Source organism: Trifolium pratense, linkage group LG4, assembly GCF_020283565.1.
Source record: "Trifolium pratense cultivar HEN17-A07 linkage group LG4, ARS_RC_1.1, whole genome shotgun sequence".
NCBI classification, from domain to species: Eukaryota; Viridiplantae; Streptophyta; class Magnoliopsida; order Fabales; family Fabaceae; genus Trifolium; species Trifolium pratense.
In genome coordinates this window covers 39,565,974-39,586,684 of record NC_060062.1, presented here as the reverse complement: position 1 = coordinate 39,586,684, position 20,711 = coordinate 39,565,974, and the positions used below count along the sequence as shown (strand labels likewise).

Genomic DNA, 20,711 nt, shown 5'->3' with positions numbered 1-20,711 from the left:
ACCGGCTTCAAAACAATGAATTCATAATACTGACTCGGTTTAAATAGTTGCTAGGCCAATTTTGAAAATTCCTATTGTATCCCTTATATTGCAGCAGTGTCTTATCTTTTTATAAGAGTCTGCAATAATGAGATATTACCAAGTAGGTGAATCTTAGACAGCAGATATATAAAAATAACATAATTCAGATAAAACCACACTTGACCCTAATGGAATCATAAGATATACTATGTAAAATGTAAATATAAATTCCTATAAAGACAACTCTTTCTTATGATTACACCTATAGTAATTTACACAAAGGTTTTAGGTATGATCAAAAGATAATTGGAGAAACTGTGCCTCACTTAGCAAGGACAGGGAGGAAATAAATCCTACCAATGTGCCATTTGCTAATAAAAAATAAAATTTTGGATGTACATAAAAACTATATGGCATATCAATTTAACTTTACAGCCAAGAATTTGAGTTGTCACTTCCTTTTTCTTTCTTTTTTTTCAATTTTGTTCTCTTTTACACCAATCCATCAATCGTCAACAGCTGCATAATTCCTTGTTATATTCTTTCATGAAAAAATTCCAAGCTAACCATGCTGCCCCAACAGCAGGTTCTACCTGTTTGCAATAAACCAAAGCAAAAATTTAATTCTATGCTAAGATTCTTGATAGAGTAAATTACTAAAATGGTCCACAACTTTGCCGAGGTGCCACAAATTGATCCATAGGGACTAATTTACCGCGTCTTGCAAAGTCATAGATTAAAGTCGTATAGTGTTTCTTTGAAAATATTGCTCACGCTTTGCAGAAAGAATTATTATATTACTGATTAGACCATTTGACACTCGTTAGAAGGGTCCTAAAAAAGCCTGCAATGAAGATAAAAGGCTGACAGATGAAATAGACGAAAATATATGCTGACCTTAGGTCTAATAGGAAGCACCCCAGGAAAATATTTGGAAATGCATTTTATTACTTCTTTCCCTACATCCCACCTTGTATTTGCTTCAAGAACACCACCAACCAGGACAAGCGGAAAAGCACCCTTTCCATCTGCCAAAATTACAAAATATCAGTCTTAGATACATATCTTATAGGTTGTGCAAATATTCATAAAAGACAGAAAAACATCGTTTCGTTTTATCTTTTAAAAGAATGCTCTAGAGGCCAAGTCAATCACTTCGAATTTGTTCATACAGGCACAATGTGCAAGAGAAAATGCTTCTTTCTATATAGGAAGTTTGACAAATTCTGCGAAGACTTGGTGATGTATGTGTTAAAATATATTCGATTAAAAAAAAACGTATATATAACCTTGACCGCACAATCCAAGTCTGCCTACAACAGCTTTAACACTTGAAGCCAGTTCTTGCGCCGATTCTAGCAAGATCTTGTTTGCAACCTCATCCGCGGCCTCTGCACAGGATACTACAACTGGAACGAGAGCTGCAATGCGAGCCCAAGATGGATCTGCGTAGGTCCACCTGATTTTCAATAAGAGAAACAAATTATTGAGACACTATCCTGCTCAAAACAGCATTAAATTGTAAGCGTTCAAAATTTGAGTTATCTACTTCGCAACTATTATGTGGTGTGAACAATTATAGAACTAGAATGTATACCCAATCAATTCTTCTGCAGAAGAAAGACCTAGTGCTTGCAAAATACTACTTGTCAGCATTGTACTTGGACCGCGACCATCATGCGCTCTTATTACCGCAGTTAATGCCTGCGCAGATATTCCATATCCACTGCAAATATAAAAGCAAAAGTCTCAATAAAAAATGGATAGGATCAAGTTGGACATCACATGAAAGACATTCCCTCATGTTGGGGTTTCAAGTGTGAGTAGGAAGTTCATTAGATGAAAAAGTGTCTATTGAGCAATATAAGTGAGGAAGCCTGTATACATCAATGCCTTGGGTAGGGATGTTCACATCTAAATAAACTGTCCAAAAATACTGAATATCACACAAAACCAAATTTTATTGTATGTTTTTGGATCGGATGATTTTTTGCCTCAAATCCGATCCAAACCAATCCACGAACACACCTAGTTTTGAGTGAAGATATGGTGTCTAAGTCATTTGTGTGGTTGCTCTTAACCCGATGTTGAGATCTCCCCAGTGTTTTAGATTCCCTCGTGAGTCGCGACCCAACACCCCCAAAGTTGTTTTTTTTTTGTTGAGTTTTTCCCCCTAAAAAAGCTTATTTTCATGCTTAAAAAGGGATAGTTTGGATCGATTTATTTGAGCTTATCAATTGGTATAAACTATAAACACCTGTGAGAGAGCTTATAGAAACAACTTATAACATGTCCATGAACTGTTTTCAGCTTAAATCTATAAGCTCTCCATAATTGCTTGAAAACAACTTAATCTTATAGCTTATATGAAAACAGTTTGACATTATTAAATCTTTTGTTATCGAAATAACTTATACATAAGCACTTAATTAAGTTGTTTGTCCAAATAGGGCCAAAGTGTAGAGGGGCGTAAGAGAGATCGAGAGGGGGGGGAAAAGATGAGGCCAGACAAAGAAATATAGTTGCAAGGGATAACCTGCCCCAGTCACCTAAGACAGGTCCTGCACCTGCAGCCCTTGCTTCTTTTCCATCTTCAGTAAATCCATATGCAATGCTTCCCGTGCCAGCAATTAATACACATCCATGAAGTTTACCGATAGTTCCACTTGCAAGAGCAGCAACAGCATCATTCTGAACATATAACCTCACATCACTTGGAAATATATCCCTGTTAAAGTAGCAGAGAAACAACGATTGAGCTCAAATAACAAAACATCTTTAAAGATTGAACCACAAAAATGCACACAAACAATTCACTATTTAAATAAAGTTTCAATTCTTTTGAGTAATCTTAGCAGGAAAAAATATATACTTTTTGAATCTAAAAAGAAGAAGTGAGATATAGTAATATAGAGCGACCTAAGCCAATTGAGAATTCTTTGTTGATCTGTTGGATGGTTAACACCAGATACAGCCAAACAAACAGCTCGGACCGAAGATCTTTTTGAACCACATTTCGAAAGCGCGTCTGCCATAACTTGCTCTAATGTTTCCTTTGCAGCAATTTCTGTAGAAAAAGTTATCATTGTTAACAACTAACATTATGAATATCATTGCAATGTGATCTTTATTTTAATCATACATGGACTAAAGAATGGTACTAATACTATTAACTTTGCAGTTTTTCCTAAATGATGATTAACAGCTTACATCAATAAACCTTTAGAACCATTTTCTCCCCGACAAACTACCTCAGCCAATTCCAACATCCACAAAATTCTCCTAGTACTGCAATCAATCACAAACCGTAGAAAACAACAGTTTGTTTAAATTCTGCTACGCAACAATGCTATAAGTATAACACCAGCTATTGCCACTATATACTAACTAGTGTATAGCTGAACAATAACGATTCATTAAAATTCCGCTACACTATAGTAGCCACTATTTGACAACATTGATTTCTCCCAAACCACTATCCCCAGTCCACAATAAAAAAAGGGAAATTCAAGAAAGTCAACACTAAACCAAACAAGGTATTATTAATGTAAACAACTAAATCATTCACAATGCTAAGTATCCCAACAAGTATTGCTCTATCAAGTACAGACACTCCTCAGATTAGACATTTAGGCGTGTCTTGGTGTCCAACACACATCCATGTCTGACACACATATAATTATATTGAATTATGTAATTTTTTCAAATCATCGCCAATTCGACATGTCATTGTTCGTGTCGTGTCCGGTGTTTGTGTACATAATACTAACAAGCAAAGAAAAACACCCCCAACAAACCTAAAAAATCAAAATTTGAAATTGATCCAAAAAACATAAAGTCAAACACAAAATCCATAAGAGAGAACAAAATCAATAATAACCTCCAATACTATTATGATTAGAGCAACCAGCAACAGCCCTTGAAAGAATAGGAAGAGATTGAAGCTGAGAATGAGAAAAAGGAATAATCATAGGCATACAAATGCAGACAGTTGAGGTTGTTCCACCATCTATACCCAACAAAACACCATCTGAGACAGAAACAGACATGTTATTATTGTTGTTGTCAATGTCATCCTCAAATTTCCAGGTTTCACCATTCATGTATCTCTTCTTCATCTCTGAATCAACAACCACTTGCTCCTTCTCCGGCATCATCAACCACTCACTGTTTGTTTGAAAAATTCAACTTTTACGACGGCAAAGATTGGACAAGGATGTGAAGAATGAGAACAAAGAGAAAAAAAAACTATAAATTTTCGATTTTTAATAATGGGGTGTCCCACTGCAACAACCAGTGTTGTTGTGTGAAAGAAACAAGAGCAGAACAGAAAGAGTAGATTGATGTGTTTTTTTTTGTTTTTCTGCCTAAGCAAATCCAGAAAGAATAATAAAGAATACAGTAACACTTTTTCTATATTTGATTTTTTGATAAAGTTTTGTTTTTTAGTAAGGTACTATCTCATCAAAAAATCTTTTGGCTTTAATGTATTTTGATTTTCTTATTTTGAAAAATTTGAATTTTTAATCTCTTATTTTAAAAATCAATTTTTTGATCTCTATTTTGAAAAACCTGAATTTTTGATCCTCTATTTTAAAAGCCAACTTTTTTTTTTTCATTGAAAAGGGGCTATGCCCAAAAAGAATTACACGGAAATAATGCGGGGGTAGAAACTCCCGAAGAATCAGAAGAACACAATAGGTCCACCTTAAAGGAGGTCCATCAAACAAAGTAAACGCAGCTTGCTCGCATCCCATAGAAGCTAAGGCATCGACAACTCTATTTGCCTCTCGATATACATGTCGGATTCTAACATCCCACTCCTCTTGAAGTAAACTTCGTATACGTCGAACTAAACTCCTTCCTTCACTACTGGCAAGTCTATCACCCCAAAGATTCCTTACAACTGTCAAGGAATCCATTTGGAGCTCTATATAGTTGAGGCCTCTCCTTCTTGCAAGACATAACCCATTATATACTCCCCATAGTTCAGCATTAAAGTTCAGCATTAAAAGCTAACTTTTTGTTTCCCTATTTTTCTGAATTTTAGTCTTCTAACTCAATTTGGTCAATTTTTTTTATGTATCAAGCACATTAATGACGTGACATTTTTCATGTTGACAAAACATTTTCATGTCATTGATCTTTTTTAAAAAGTATTAAAACAATAAAATAATTAATGATAATTAAAAAATAATAAAATAAACCTCTTTACATTATATAATACTAACTAAAATAAACCTCTTAACATTATTATATAACTAAAAATCAGTAAATTTCTCGAAGAAGTTAGAAAAGCAAATGTTGGTTTCCAAATTATGGAACCCTAAGAAATCAGAAACAAAAATCACCACGCTCGTGTTAACATCGTTCATTGACTTTGTTCGTTCCCTCTCAATCGTTCATTGACTTTGTTCTCAATCGTTAATTTTTTTTTGGATAATTTATTGATTTTTAATTATATATATTTTTGGTAAGGATTTTTAATTATATATATGCATAGAGGTTAATTTTACTGTTTTTTTAATTATTATTAATTAATTATTTTATTGTTTAATACTTTTAAAATATTTGATGTAAAAAAATTAAAGACATGAGAACGTTTTGTCAACATGGACACTGTCACGTCACTAATGAGCTTAACACATCAACAAAAATTTGACCAAGTTGAGTTCGAAGACTAAAATTCAAAAAAATCTAAAATAGGGGATCAAAAGTTTAGAATTTTCAAAATAGGGGATCAAAGAGTTGGCTTTTAAAATATGAGGATCAAAAGTTTAGGTTTTTCAAAATAAGGGGATCAAAAGGTTGGCTTTTAAAATTGGGGATCAAAAGTTCAGATTTTTCAAAATAGGGGGATCAAAAGTGCATTAAAGCCAAATCTTTTTTATTTTTGTCAGTTTTTTTTTCTGGTCAAATTCGACAATTTTTTTTTTATAAAATTATTAATAATTACTATTTTAGTTTTTTTTAAGGAATAATTACTATTTTAGTTAAATTGCATTTTTGAACCTCTAATATTACATTTTTTACTCTCCAATTTTTCAATTGTGCAATTTTAAACCACTAATTTTAATCTAGCAATGTTGGTCACCTAGTTTCTTAATTGTGAAATTTTAATCACCTAAGTTTTAATTGATTGATTTTGACTTTAAGTTTTTTAATTGTGAGGTTTTTAACATCCTAATTTAATTGAGTGATTTCTTTTTCTTGATATTAACTCTCTGGTTCTCAGAGGAAGGGGTCTATAGTAATTTAGAGTCCGCCCATAAAATAAATAAAGTCAAATCAAGAATTGTTCTCATCACACCAGAAATCAAACTCTAGTACATTTAAGTGATTTTATTCTCCTTAATAAATTTTAACTAAATTATTATGCAAATGTGTCATTTTTATTTAATGAAAATTGATATATTAATAATAAAAAAAAGTTGCATGAGACTTTATCATTTCCAACAATATAAACACACCCATCCACCCATGCATTTTAACTATTTTATTTCGTAATAAAAGGAAAAACTATTTTATATATTTTTAACCCTTTGATTCCCAGAGAAATGAGAACCAGTAATCCAGAGTTCGGCCAGTAGGTAAGTAAACCTTAGCCAATAATCATTCCCACCAGGATAATTAAAATGTTTAAAATATTAAAGTTACTTTTGATGTTTGATGTTTTTTTTTTTTTTTTGATGTTTGATGTTAAATGTACACATTTTTTTTTATTCTCATGTGTGTGAGAATTAAAAGATCTAAAAAATATTTGATAAAACTATAATTAGTTAGTCAATCTACACTCACGTTATCCTCACGACATGACCGAAACACCCCACGTTTTCCTGGAATACGACACTCCATGAAGAGTATATTCCCATTGACCATGCAATTATAAGTAACCATGTATATTAACAGAATTGAATATAACACAGTTACTGCGTCGACGTAGTAACTGGTTTAGACTGTTGAATTCGAAATTTGACAGCTAAGATCTCATACTGCATGAAATAATCAAAATTCGGATTGTGTATTCAGAACCATTGGGTCACAGATGGACGACTGAAATTCACTACTGCGGTAAACTGTGAATTGAATTCATTACGGCGGTGTAGAGGGTTTCCTCTGCACTCCTTTTGCTTAAAAAAAAAAAAAGTCACAGTTTAACACTTTGTCCATAAGTGTTTTCATACTGAAGAATTTGCTAAACGGTTGATAGATAAACAGTGTACTTGAAAATATTGTTGCCATAATATTGATAATAATGTGAGGCAACATTTTTATATGTTTCATAAATTATTGTAATCCCTAAAAAAATATATATAAATAATGCAGTGATACTGTAAAAGAATTGCATACTAAAATATAATATGCAAAGGTATCTCAAGAAATTGGTGTTCTATCTATTAACATCGGCACCTTTTATTATAGTCAGCAAAGAAAATAAGTTAACACTTCGTTCGACATGTCAGATCTATGAGAAAGTAGAGTACGTAAAAAGGTTAACCGCCATGACCCTCTTTCGACCAGAGTAAAGTTTATGCAAGGGGTCAATAGAGGATCTATAATTCCGGTTAAAATCGAAACACTTCCCCAGTGAAGCTCGAGTTTAATTCTCTCGGCCACTTATCCTCTTTGATAGAGTAGCAATGCCCTTATCTCCCCTATGCCGAAAGTTTTATGTATAAAAAAATGTTGTATACTGCTGCGTATTCTTTTTTCGCCGAGACCGAGGATACAAAAGTCTTACAATTTGCTTTTCAGCCATATGTCCTGAGTTGGCCTACAAATGCAAAGAAAAATCCATTGAGCTTTTGAACCTGCAAAATCTACTTCTCAAGGCTATTATACAAAAATAATTTGTTTTGCTCCAATTAACATTTTTCAATATACTGTCATGTTATGTTTCACATCAACCTCATGATACCATAGATCTCGTCATCTTTTTATACAATCAATTCTAATATTTTTCATAAGAAATCGACAGGAACTAGATTATTCGACAACTGAATAATCCACAGCATCAACCTAAAATAAGGTACAATCTATAAAACCAAGATGCTTACCTGGGCTTTGAATGCAAAGCGATGAGTTTTTACTTCTGTCCCTGATAAAACTCTAATATCCATGCCTAGGCGGTCAACCCCAACCAAGTGTGCTTCCTAGAAACCATTCAAAATAGTACATTAAACAATCGGCTTGAATCTCGTATAAACAGTAAACATGCAAACACCCCACGATATGCGTACAGTATATATACATATGTAATAACCTCGGCGATGAGTCTTTTCTGCTATGTTTGTTTGCCCCAATTATAGCAATTTTAGGTATTGGTCCCTCATTTTTAAGGGTGAGTCTTTATCTTGGAGGGAAAGGAAAATAAAGGGGTAACTTGAAGATTTTCTTTTGTGGTTAGTTTATTTTGTTTCAAAATTAATATGCTATGCTTAGATGGTGAAATATAGAAATTTTGGATTACCTTAGCATCAAGACCTTTCTTCTTACAAAAAACTTGAAGAGCATCATGACAGTTTCGGTTGAAATGTTCCAGAATCGCCGAAGTAGAGTATACAAGAATATCAGGTTCAGCATCTTGAAACTCTAGCATACTAATTTCAGACTGCAAATTTTGGGACAGGTAGAACATGCATAATTTGGAACTTAGAATACAACAGCATAAATTCAATGATTTCTAAATAATGCTTCGGTGTATAGAAAAACCATCATTCAACGCATAAAACGAGTTTTGAGATACATGCCTGAGATCCATACACAGAGTGTAGCTTGATTTTCTCGATCTCCAACCGATAGAGTACCAAATTAGTGTCTTTTTGATCCTTGGTACTATTTGAGTAAAAATCTATACCAACCAAAGATTAAAAAAAGAAAAATGTTAAAAGGAAGTTTACCAATGCATCTATGATTCTTTATGTCAAAAAATAAGATTTTGTATGCAATAAAATCTTTAGATCTTAGATGTCAATGTTGAAGAAATCATATACCTTTCCAATCTGAGCTATATTCACCACTATCTTCGGTGTGATATATCATTCTAATATAAGACTCTTCATCAGCGTAAGCAGGTCTAAGGTACCCTAGAATAGAAACACCATTTGAAGGATGACTCATTCTCTTATCATAATCCACGTTGATAGCCTAGAAGAAAATCCATATAGAATCAATATTATTTCTTCCAGAGTGCTTATTGATATGTTAAATCATTCTAATGTTAAAACACTTAAAACTATTAGTTATTAGTTCTTGTCATGAGAGGTGAGGAGACCTTTCCCAAGCACTTCGAAAAGTAAACTGGATGAACTGAGCTACTTGCATTAAACTCTTCAATTTCCGGAACCTGTTTGCAGAAGAATATGTTAGTGATTTAAATTTCTTCAAAATGTATAATAGAAAACAATACACTAAATTCCATAAATTAAGCATTGAAACTGCAAACCTCAATATAATCATCATCAAATGGAAACCCATCAGTGATGCCACCATTGAAAATGTCATATTCACTAATAGGCATTCTATTATCGTACATTGGGATGTCCATTCCAATCAAAGCATTCTGAAGAAACACAAACCTTGAATATAAATTTCATAAATGAGAAACATTAGGATAGAACACAAAATTACTGTGAGGTGAGCACTTAAATTTACTTCTTAACTACAAAATTACTGTGAGGTAAGCCAGCAATTGCACAAACACGCTACATAGTATCTCGATCTGTATTAATAATTAATATAAAAATAATTTCACACAATTTGATATGCAGTATCTCTTTGAAGACTATGGCTCATTGTTTTGAGTAAAGGCATTAAATTTAAGTGGGAGAATACACATATTACATCAGTCTCACAATGGATACAGATATGGCCTGAACAGTGGTTATAAGTTAGGGGGAAGCCTCACCGCATGAGCTGGCTTTTGGGGTTGAGTTACACCTAAACCAAATTCTGAGATGATATCAAAGTTAGACCTAACCCGTAGATTCTAGTTTTACAAACCTGACACTGCATATTTCCACGCCAATGGATAGTGATATGACATGAAATTTGGTTTTAAGTGAGGGGAAACCCTCATCCATGAACTAGCTTTTAGAGTTGGGTAAGGCCCCTACTCAAATTCTAAGAAGCGTCAAGAGAAAACATAGGCACAGGATAATGATTACTAGTATTGACAGTCAGAAATTTTATACACAAAGGTCGATAGAAAGACACGTCCCTGGATTCCTATGCACAGCATTTGGAGGTGCTTAAAATGTTTACATTTGCAACTTACACCAGTTAACAATTTATAAAGACAATAAAGACTCTTTTTTTAAAAATAAAAGTAACTATTATCAGCTCAGGAACACAAAGCCATTAAAAAAAAGATGAGGAACCCAAAGAAGTAAAAGGACATGCAATAATCCTTAGAGAAAAGGGAACAAAAAGTCTCTTAAGCAAAGCTGGCCAATCTCTTTGCATGTCGAATGTCGAACAAATAAATCCTTGCAGAAACGGCCACAAAATTCTTACCACAGGACTATGTGCCCCACGATCTTCCAAAATGTTTGCATCATCAGATATTTCAAAATATATATCTACAGAAAAAACAAAACAAAAATAATAGATTAAAATTCTCAATGTTGATACTGAATCATGAATATGATAAGATAAATGATAATTCATATCTCGTAAACAAAATATAGATTTATCGACAAGACAACAAACCTCCATAATCATCAATACGGTATTGAAACTCGGCCCATGAAATCTGTTCATGTGGTTCAGAGTGTACCGATCCAGGAAATACTACCAAAGCGTTTGTATTGGCCTAATAACAACAAAATAAGGCATGATGATAGAAAGTATACAGATAATTACTACCCATGAATATAAAAATCATATCAAGCGTACTATGTACTGTAATCATAGATATCACAAATTAACTGGTTTCACATATGCAAAAGCATATAAGCACAAACCTCAATAGTAGTTTTTGCTATTTCAGCTGAAGAGAGTCTAGCTGGTGGAACATCATTGGAAACTTTCAGTTCTTCAAGAGGATGATAACCATGTTTATTCATGTAACTGGATGAATCAGATATAGAATCTGAATAGTCTGCAGCTACGCAAATCTTTGAAAGCAAATCATGCCCCGTGGATAGCCAAAGGAAGCGTGGTGATCCAAAAAATGGACTTTTGCATCTAAAAATAAACAAAAAAATTATCAGCGAACGAAGCATGTTAAGAACGCGAGTTCAATCTGTTTGGGAGTTAGTTCAGTCTGTTAAACATCAAATAGTTAGTCAGGAGTTGGTTAACCATTGATGGTTAGTGATCAACAAGCTTCATAAATAAGAGCAAGTGTGTGTATTTTTCATCTCCCTTTCTGCATCTTTGTTAATATGATTCCTTAAGAGAAATCTTTGTTCTCAGCCTCTCACGCTCATGCTTCCTCTCATTTCCCTCCACCTCTGAGTTTCAATAAAGCATATTAGGATCATATAAATAATAACCTAGATAAGATTTGACTGAGAGCAAACAATGAACTGGCATAAATAAATGCGGATACGACAATTTCATGAACTTTCGACCTACATATTATGTGGAATGCTTGATTGCAGAATCACGAGAAGTATAAGGATTCGGTTCATTTGAACATATGAAACTATTTTCTAAATAAGAATATGGATAAATAAACATTATTCATTGAAGCACCTTGTGCTGGTAAGATCATGCACCCTTCGGCCATCAATAGGGGATTTGATTGAATTGCAAGTTATTCCATATGGGCAACATTTCCCTTCTGCAAGACATAGATTGTTGAACAAATATAAAAACATAGGCCAACATAAAAAGAGTTGGAAATACCCAATTCTTATGCCGCAAATGTTAACTGTGCAAACACATATCTAAAATCACCAAAACAAACAAAAGACCATGTACAAAAGAAAATCCCAAAATCTGTAAAAATGTAAAATAAAATATAACTATCCAAGTGGCACAAGGGGTAGATACTTGAGTCTCTCAACCATTTGGTCCATGGTTTGATCCCTAGCCAGTGCGTATGGAAAAACATTTGTTGGGAGAGGTCAACCCCTTGAAAAGATCTCAGTTACCTCAAGAGATTAGTCTCCGCAGATGCGCACAGAGATACCTTGGTTTACCATAAAATAAAATAGAACTATCCAAGTGTTGAGTTTTTATCAATAAAAGACCAGTTTCCACTATCCATAAAAAATGTGTGCCTATTCTCAAAATTGATTTCATAAAATCTGCATTTAACCCTAAAACATAATATAAACCTTTATTTTTATTTGGCTCCACTATTCTTGTAAAATAAAAGCTTAATTAAAACTAATCTGATGATGCAAACACTTTGATCAATCAATGTGTGAGGCATTACATAAATGAATATTATCAAATTAATTTATAACATATTTCATAAGTTATAATTCCAATAAACTTGTGAAGAAACATTTATGAATGAGTAGTTAATTAATTAATAATTAAGCTATGAACCAAAAAAGTACCCTAAATTGCTAATTCTACAATTTGCACACAAATTAAAGTTATCAAAATTTGCAAAAAAATCAATTTTTATTATAGAAAATGCGAGAAAAAAATTGATCAAGAATGTATGTATGATGATTCAGTAAGTAACATGGAAAGAAAATAAGAATGAAAGATTACGAACCAGAGGCAGAGGGAAGTAATGAAGAAGAAGCAGCAGTAGGTATAATAGGCATCGCTGAGAATGAGAAATGATTAGAAGAAGAAGTGAGAAAGTGAAAAAAGCGCTTTTTTCAGCTTATTTGTTGTTTGTGTTGAGTTGAACTAGAACTAGTAATAAAGTGAGTAAAACGGAACATTTTGTTTGATTCTCTGACACTGATTCTGAGTCAAGTTCGCTAAACTCATTGCCCGCAAAACGTGCTTTTGTCTCTATCTAACCCATTATTTCATTTCTTTAAAATTAAATTTGGTTTCGCGGTTCGATCCTCACAACTATGATCGGAGAGGCTGAAAGCACTTAATGTTAGAATTGATTATCGAATTAGATTCAATTGGTGGTGAAAAACAAAAAAAAATTATAATAATATAAATCCGTTTAAGTGGCAAGAGTCTTGAACTCTTAAAAGAATTCGATCGGAAGTGATAACTCATCAAACGAAAAGAATTCGATCGGGGTGGGAAATTCATCTTGGGGGCTGCTAATTTAGACCCAGTTGGGTCTAAATTAGCAAGGTGCACCTTTTGAGTTGGACAAAAATACCCATTTTTTAATTTTTTGGAAGAATAGAGCAACAGGGGCATTTCTGTAATTTTATGCAACAGTACGCGCGCCCCCACTTCTTTTTCCCCCCCCCAGGACACGTGTCACGCTGTTATTTGCCAAAACCAAAGCGCGTGTACCACACGCGCCGACAGGCGCGAGTGGCTGAAGCCCAATCGCGGAGAGAGAAGCCTTTTTAAAAAGGCAGGCCACGTGTCACTCTTTCATTGGCTGCGTTAATTTTTTTTCATTTAATACTTTAAACTCGATTATTTCGTCGTAAATTAATTTTTTATTTTTTTATTTTTATACCAAAATTCATAATTTTTTTTTCTCTACAAATAGAGACTTGGTTCGTTTGATTTGGACACCGAAAAAAAAACGCGATTTTTCACTACTTTAAACTCGATTATTTCGTCGTAAATTAATTTTTTATTTTTTATTTTTTATACCAAAATTCATAATTTTTTTTTCTCTACAAATAGAGACTTGGTTCGTTTGATTTGGACACAGAAAAAAAAAACCCAATTTTTCACTACCTTAATCTCATCAAATAACTAATAATCAACTTACTGAAACCATCCTACCAGGAAAATGGTTTCAGATTACAACTCTCTGAAACCATTGTACCAGATAAATGGTTTCAGAAGCAAACACAATTAATAAATTACTCACTGAAACCATTCTACCAGTAAAATGGTTTCAGAGTACAACTATGTGCAACCATTCTACAAGCTAAATGGTTTCAGAAGCAAATAACTAATAATCAACTTACTGAAACCATTCTACCAGCAAAATGGTTTCAGATTACAACTCTCTGAAACCATTGTACCAGATAAATGGTTTCAGAAGCAAACACAATTAATAAATTACTCACTGAAACCATTCTACCAGTAAAATGGTTTCAGAATACAACTATGTGCAACCATTCTACAAGCTAAATGGTTTCAGAAGCAAATAACTAATAATCAACTTACTGAAACCATTCTACCAGCAAAATGGTTTCAGATTACAACTCTCTGAAACCATTGTACCAGATAAATGGTTTCAGAAGCAAACACAATTAATAAATTACTCACTGAAACCATTCTACCAGTAAAATGGTTTCAGAATACAACTATGTGCAACCATTCTACAAGCTAAATGGTTTCAGAAGTAAATAACTAATAATCAACTTACTGAAACCATTCTACCAGCAAAATGGTTTCAGATTACAACTCTCTGAAACCATTGTACCAGATAAATGGTTTCAGAAGCAAACATTAGTTTTTAATTATCGTTTTATCTCATTTAAGGTAGTGAAAAATTGCGTTTTTTTTTTTCGGTGTCCAAATCGAACGAACCAAATCTCTATTTGTAGAGAAAAAAAAATTATGAATTTTGGTATAAAAAATAAAAAATAAAAAATTAATTTACGACGAAATAATCGAGTTTAAAGTAGTGAAAAATTGCGTTTTTTTTTCGGTGTCCAAATCAAACAAACCAAGTCTCTATTTGTAGAGAAAAAAAAATTATGAATTTTGGTATAAAAATTAAAAAATAAAAAATTAATTTACGACGAAATAATCGAGTTTAAAGCATAAAATGGAAAAAATCACGCAGACCCATTCATATGCTGACACGTGGCTGCCTTTTTCAAAAGTAAAATTTTCTCTCTCCAGCTTATAATCTAGTGTTGCGCAGACAAGATGGTAGGATGATCTGGGCTGTCTGATCAATCAGACAGCCTTAATGAGATCACATCTTGGCTGTCTGATGGAAATCAACGGTCTGTAACCATGGTCCTTCCGTACGCGCGCGACACTGGATCCACGTCTATTAATTTTTAAGAAGGTGGGGGCGCGTGTCATTATTTTTTTTTATGTAAAATTACAGAAATGCCCCTGTTGCTCTATTCTTTCAAAAATTAAAAGAATGGGTATTTTGGTCCAACTCAAAAGGTGCACCTTGCTAACTTAGACCTAACTAGGGTCTAAGTTAGAAAACCCCATTCATCTTTGTGCAATTGTCACATAGATATCGCTAAGACGGTCGAAACTTTGTACTTATATTATATTATGATAACTAAAAAAATTGATTTTGAAATAAAAAAGTGTTTTGAATATTGAAGATATTTAAGGTGTTAGGTAGGTTACGACTCAGGTTACTAGGGTTACCCATGTGATTTTTTTAAATATATTTTTATATGCATAAACTAATAATTTTAGTAATTGTTAGTTACTATTATGTGTTTAACTATGCTTTTTTTTTTACTCTTAACTCATTTCAATCAACAAGCAAAAAATTATGGCTTTAAATAGGACCCCGCAAGTGGGCGGTAAGATTGGTCCCCTTACATTAGTCGGTCTTAAGGCCGGATATCAAATTTTAAAAAAATAAAAAAAATTCACACACAATTGCAAAGTTTTAAATTCAAATATAAATAAAGATGTTCTGCTTAACATTTTTGACATTTTCATTCTAACTTATATTAAAAATGATATATCATTTACTCAAGACTCTTACCTGTGTCATCAAACTAACTATATTCTTTGCAAGACAAATTTTAGTTATTTGATAGATTTATTAGATATTAGTGGGAGTGAAATTTAAACATTGTCACATTAGGTCTCCTAACTCTTTTATTTCACACTTTCCACAACCATTAATTATGATCATGAAGGATGGATGGATTAGTTGGACATGTGATTGTGTATATATATGACTGCATGATAATAATGTACTAACTTTTGTTATTACATATTGAGTCTTTCTTTTTTTACACAAATAAAAATTCGAGTCTTAGTCACCTTATTTTGTAGGGATATTGTACATTGAGCATCCCTCCAAAGAATTCAAACGTGACTTGCCAAATCTTATTGGATTGGATGATTACTATTGTACTTTTCTAATTCTTAATGGAATATATGAAGAATATCCTAAGTATTCTATCCATCCAATTCTAAAGGAATGGGCCAGAGATGATTTTTTGCTAAAAATTCCGATAAGGAACAATCCATTATTATGAAAATAAGTGGCAAGGAATGAAGCTCCACCAATTCTAATTAAAAATTATATTTTAATTTGTTGTTTAAAATTATAATGTTTGAATATTTTGATATTAAATCACTAAAAAAAAGTCATTTTACAATTTTAAAAAAGCTTCAAACAAATGTATAATAATTTTAATTAGTCTTGATAAATAAATGTCATTTTATTATCTTAATCTCAATTCTCATAGAAAAACGGCCTTGCTAATTTGACTGAAATATAACTAAAATCTGACCAACAATTGTTCTGGCCTTCTGGGCAAGATTCAAATTCGGATTCTTTCCAACAGTTCGTCCTTAACTTCGTTAACCAACTTCATAATAAATGAAAATATTTGTTTAATGGAACAAATTAAAATATGTCTAATAATAGTTCATGAAAGGTTATTGAAATTTTTCTCATTAATAAACTTCATAATAATTTCCATCAATCTCTAGGACTAGTAATTAGCACATGATCCTAACTTTTGACTGATCAACTCAGAACATGGCCATGGACTAACTTCATGAGCAACTCCAACCACATCAGAACACATCCAAGATGGAGTCCTACTTCTTGTTCCATTCACTCCATGAAGATTAATATCAGATAAACAAATATCAGAAAATGGAGAATTTTTTATTCCTTTTATAAGACCAGCTTGTAAAACCTTAACACCCCAAACATTCACAATAGTAATACCTTTTACTATTGGAAGGGCATTATGGTCATATTTATCATCAGCATGATCACCAACATCACCTGATATTTTTATACCTTTTCTTGCATTTTCCATATAAACATGAGATATACTAATGTTCTTTATATACCCTCCTCTTCCAATGTTTGTCTTAATGTGTATACCAATTCCCATGTTGTTAAGGTTTATGTGTTCAGCTAGTATGTTTTCTACTCCACCTGATGCTTCACTGCCGATGGCAATCCCGGCAAATGGAGACGACCCGGTTACACGACGGATGGTTATGTTAGAGCTAGGACGGCCGTATGCAATTCCGTATTCGTCCCATCCGCTTTTCACTGCGACAAGATCGTCTCCGGTTGATATGTATGAGTCCTCTATGCATACATTTGAACTTGAATCTGCATAAATGAATTACTTAGATGAATGAATATGGACATTTGCGATCCAAGTATCAGGTACAACACGTATCTGATAAATCTTACGACATATTCTTGAAAAACGCAGGATATAATGAAACTTTAAAAATTCAAATTGAGAACATACTTCTTGGAGATTACTTTATCTATTTCACTATGCACACGATATACGACATGATTAAACAGTACTTTATACTACTTACCTGGATCAATGCCATCAGTATTGGGAGAGTCGCGTGGAGCCAAAATTGTGGCAAATCGAACAACAACATTGCTGCAAAGAAGTAAGATCGTTTCGAGTCATATTTCAGGATCACAGCAAACTTTGCAAGCAACAAAGTGATGAGGTTATGAAGAATTAGTACAAAGAAGGTCGAAAGTTTTGATTTCAGTCGTTCATAGTAAGTTAATGATCAATGTTTATACGAGTGAGATAATAATAAATTGACGACTAGAGCTAAACATTGATATTGTCGAGACTAAAAGTTGCTTAAATTTCTACCGACTTATTAATGTAAAATAATCTTTGGATAAATGACTTATATTTGACATATACCTGCAGTAAACTGGGTGTATGTTCCAGAAGGGAGAATCCTTAAAGATCACATTTGAAATAATAATATCTTTAGAATTCACGAATTCAACAAGATTCGGTCTTGTAAATTGAAGAGTTCTATTCCTCCACATATTCCACCATGCATCTCCTTGCCCATCAATTGTCCCATTGTCACCTATCAAAATATTAATATAAAGGAAAGAGAAGGGATTTAGTTTTGACATGAAAGCCTGTAGTTTTACAATGAATACTACAGTCCAGTTTACAACATTATTCTCGCTCTGCTCAAGCGACCGGGGCACTTATCCGTAATACACCCAACATGTTATATTCTAGATACAATGTCGTATCGGTACTACGACTTTATTTTGTACTAAATATTAGATTAGATGCACACCTGTGATTACTACATCCTGAAGTCCATCTCCGTGGATAAAGCTCATATACCTTCCTCCAGGACGCTCCCTTCCTCTTCCGTAAGATGGCAATGGTGCAATTAAAGGCCAATTCGACGAATCCTGAGGAATCAAGAGATAAAGGGAATTCAAAAGAAGGAAGAGTCCTCCAACAGGAAATCAAATGGTAGTAGAAACAACAGGATTGTAGTATCATTATTCCACAACCTAATTCTTCTGGAACACATGATTCCTACAATCAGATTCATAAATTGTAACAAGAGTTGATTAGGGCCTGCTTGATTGTGTTCTTGATTTTATTGTTTTTAAGCATTTTGTTTCTCAACAGGATCAGGTAAATGGTGAGATAACTTCATAACAAAGGTTTCCAATCAGACTATGATACAATCACGATCAAACAAACCGATGAACCAACCGAAACTGGTAAGTTCATCAGCTGGTTTGATCCTGATTGTATCATAGTCTGATTGACCAAGATAGAACTGTGTTGAACGGCAGTTCCGTTTTCAGTTTTACTTTCAAATACTTACTTATTTGTCATCTAATTCAAGCACGACGGTTGGTTGAACCGATTGAATCGTGACCCAGAAGGCTCACCAGTTTACTTTAATCTCCAGTCCAATTTTTAAAACATTGATTTCGAATCAAAGGAAGAGCCGAGAAACTCCGACATTTGAATCAATTTTTGGACTAAAACCAAAAACAATATATTTGCTGCCGGGACTAAAATCTTATTTAAACCTAAAAACAATTTGAAATTACTCAAATAAACCTAATTGTCAATAATAATCAAGTATTACTAGTACCATAATAATAACCTTACCTGTGTGGCTTTGATAACAGCACCAGCAGCAAGATGAAGAGTCATATGACTAGTAAGATTAAAGGGCTCTGTCAAAAATACCCCTGGAGGAATATAAAGAGTAGTGCCTCCTTCTCTTTGAGCCAAATGGCTAATTCTGTAAATAGCTTCTTTGAATGCTTTTGTATTGAGTGTTTTTCCATCACCGACACCACCAAAATCCGTTAAGGATATATTATCCGTACGATGTTGAAGTTGTACTATGTTGGAACATGTTATCACTTCATTGTCCTCACTCTGAACATAAATCCAACAACATGAGAATGAGATTGTCAAGTAGATGAAGAATAACGTTAGTTTTTTGAATCCGAGGAGCATTTTTGGTTCAATTTAGATGCAAATGATGGGTTGGGAGTGAAGAAACTTGGTTGTACTTGTACAAATCTATCTATCTATCTACTTCATAATTGTGACAAAACAATAATCTAGAAGTTGGTAAGGGAATTTAAGTTGTACAGTACGGAATACGGATTACTACTCTAGTACTCTATAAGCAAAAATTTATCCACTAAACTATAAAAAACTATTCTTCCATCCCAAAATATAAGTAGGATTTGAGTTCGATTTTTTTTATGAGAATAATTATTCATCAGATTTTATTTATTAATAAAAAGATTATTGACTAATTTATTCTCTAACAAAAATAAAAGACTTAAATGCATTTTGATCCCCTATTTTGATATTTTTAAATTTTTAAGGTGAATACTCCGGTACACATATTATGTGCAAGGGCGGAGCCAAGGCTCAGCCAGCCGGGGCACGTGCCCAAACTCGGCCTAAAATTTTTGGTATTTTTGAAATTATTTTAGGGCAAAATTAAAATTTTTAGGGATTAATTTAGGATAAAACTGAGATATTTTGTTCAAAACAAAAAATTTCAGTGCAAAACTGATATTTTGCATAGGCTTTAAAAGATTTTCTGCTCTGCCACTGATTATATGGATATATACCGGTATACGACTTATGCGGATGATTGTGATTGGTCCATAAATAATACATAAGGTACAAGAAATTTTATTAAGAACACCCTTTTCATTGAAGACAAATGTTGTGAAATTCACTACATAAGAACTATTGTGATCTAGTGCACATTAAATCAATGTCGACTCTGATGTCATCAACGCTACTGATCCGGAGGCATGAACATTCTGGACACTTCAATATAGTCATATTTAAATATATAGGCATATCAATGTACTATATCAATTTGAATGAATGAATATCGTTTATTCTAAGTAAAAAAAGTATATCGGAACATAGGATAAAGGCAACACACAACAGAAACGGTCACAAAATTGAAGTCGAATGTCAAGAGAACAAGAAATAGCAAAACAGAAAAACAAACTAAAATGGGTTTATTTTTATCGCGAACAAAATTGGATGGTCAGAAAATTATGAATTATTAAAATGAATCTTCAATAATTTTTCAATGTATGATTTTCGTACTAAATTGGGTCGTATGAATTACCA

At 33.1% G+C, this 20,711-nt stretch overlaps 3 protein-coding genes across 4 annotated transcripts; all 3 read right to left on the bottom strand.

The window, feature by feature from the left end:
- Positions 1 to 232: 232 nt before the first annotated feature.
- LOC123924614 (N-acetyl-D-glucosamine kinase) lies at positions 233 to 4,524 on the bottom strand. The gene is made up of 7 exons (XM_045977561.1): positions 3,902 to 4,524; positions 2,941 to 3,088; positions 2,558 to 2,749; positions 1,619 to 1,747; positions 1,311 to 1,480; positions 919 to 1,049; positions 233 to 614 (listed from the first exon to the last, which is right to left on the bottom strand). Exons 1-7 carry the CDS (start codon positions 4,176 to 4,178, stop codon positions 534 to 536), a joined length of 1,128 nt encoding a protein of 375 aa, XP_045833517.1. The 5' UTR covers positions 4,179 to 4,524; the 3' UTR covers positions 233 to 533.
- Positions 4,525 to 7,395: 2,871 nt separating this feature from the next.
- On the bottom strand, positions 7,396 to 12,933 carry LOC123923960 (uncharacterized protein At3g49140). Of its 2 annotated transcripts, XM_045976709.1 has the most exons (13): positions 12,701 to 12,717; positions 11,722 to 11,809; positions 11,326 to 11,477; positions 10,986 to 11,208; positions 10,732 to 10,834; positions 10,537 to 10,601; positions 9,467 to 9,583; positions 9,296 to 9,367; positions 9,015 to 9,168; positions 8,772 to 8,872; positions 8,492 to 8,632; positions 8,079 to 8,174; positions 7,396 to 7,795 (listed from the first exon to the last, which is right to left on the bottom strand). In XM_045976709.1, exons 4-13 carry the CDS (start codon positions 11,085 to 11,087, stop codon positions 7,691 to 7,693), a joined length of 1,056 nt encoding a protein of 351 aa, XP_045832665.1. In that variant the 5' UTR covers positions 11,088 to 11,208; positions 11,326 to 11,477; positions 11,722 to 11,809; positions 12,701 to 12,717; the 3' UTR covers positions 7,396 to 7,690. The 2 variants fall into 2 exon arrangements, with proteins under 2 accessions (XP_045832665.1, XP_045832664.1); XM_045976708.1 differs by lacking the exon at positions 11,326 to 11,477 and having other exon boundaries at positions 12,701 to 12,933.
- Positions 12,934 to 16,623: 3,690 nt separating this feature from the next.
- LOC123924620 (probable polygalacturonase) lies at positions 16,624 to 19,702 on the bottom strand. The gene is made up of 5 exons (XM_045977566.1): positions 19,203 to 19,702; positions 18,361 to 18,481; positions 17,964 to 18,138; positions 17,611 to 17,681; positions 16,624 to 17,389 (listed from the first exon to the last, which is right to left on the bottom strand). Exons 1-5 carry the CDS (start codon positions 19,557 to 19,559, stop codon positions 16,749 to 16,751), a joined length of 1,365 nt encoding a protein of 454 aa, XP_045833522.1. The 5' UTR covers positions 19,560 to 19,702; the 3' UTR covers positions 16,624 to 16,748.
- Positions 19,703 to 20,711: the final 1,009 nt, after the last annotated feature.

Bases quoted from the DNA above. Each gene is read 5' to 3' on its own strand.
- LOC123924614 (XM_045977561.1), bottom strand. From the start codon at position 4,178: ATGATGCCGGAGAAGGAGCAAGTGGTTGTTGATTCAGAGATGAAGAAG. The intron at 3,089-3,901 runs GTTATTATTGAT...CTTTTTCTACAG, and splicing joins TAATCATAATAGTATTGGAG to AAATTGCTGCAAAGGAAACA. The intron at 615-918 runs GTCAGCATATAT...TATTGCAAACAG, and splicing joins TGCTTCCTATTAGACCTAAG to GTAGAACCTGCTGTTGGGGC.
- LOC123923960 (XM_045976708.1), bottom strand. From the start codon at position 12,752: ATGCCTATTATACCTACTGCTGCTTCTTCTTCATTACTTCCCTCTGCC. The intron at 11,810-12,700 runs GTTCGTAATCTT...TATGTCTTGCAG, and splicing joins ATTACTTCCCTCTGCCTCTG to AAGGGAAATGTTGCCCATAT. The intron at 7,796-8,078 runs GTAAGCATCTTG...TTGCATTTGTAG, and splicing joins GCTTTGCATTCAAAGCCCAG to GCCAACTCAGGACATATGGC.
- LOC123924620 (XM_045977566.1), bottom strand. From the start codon at position 19,559: ATGCTCCTCGGATTCAAAAAACTAACGTTATTCTTCATCTACTTGACA. The intron at 18,139-18,360 runs GTGTGCATCTAA...ATATTTTGATAG, and splicing joins TCAGGATGTAGTAATCACAG to GTGACAATGGGACAATTGAT. The intron at 17,390-17,610 runs GTAAGTAGTATA...TCATTTATGCAG, and splicing joins TACTGATGGCATTGATCCAG to ATTCAAGTTCAAATGTATGC.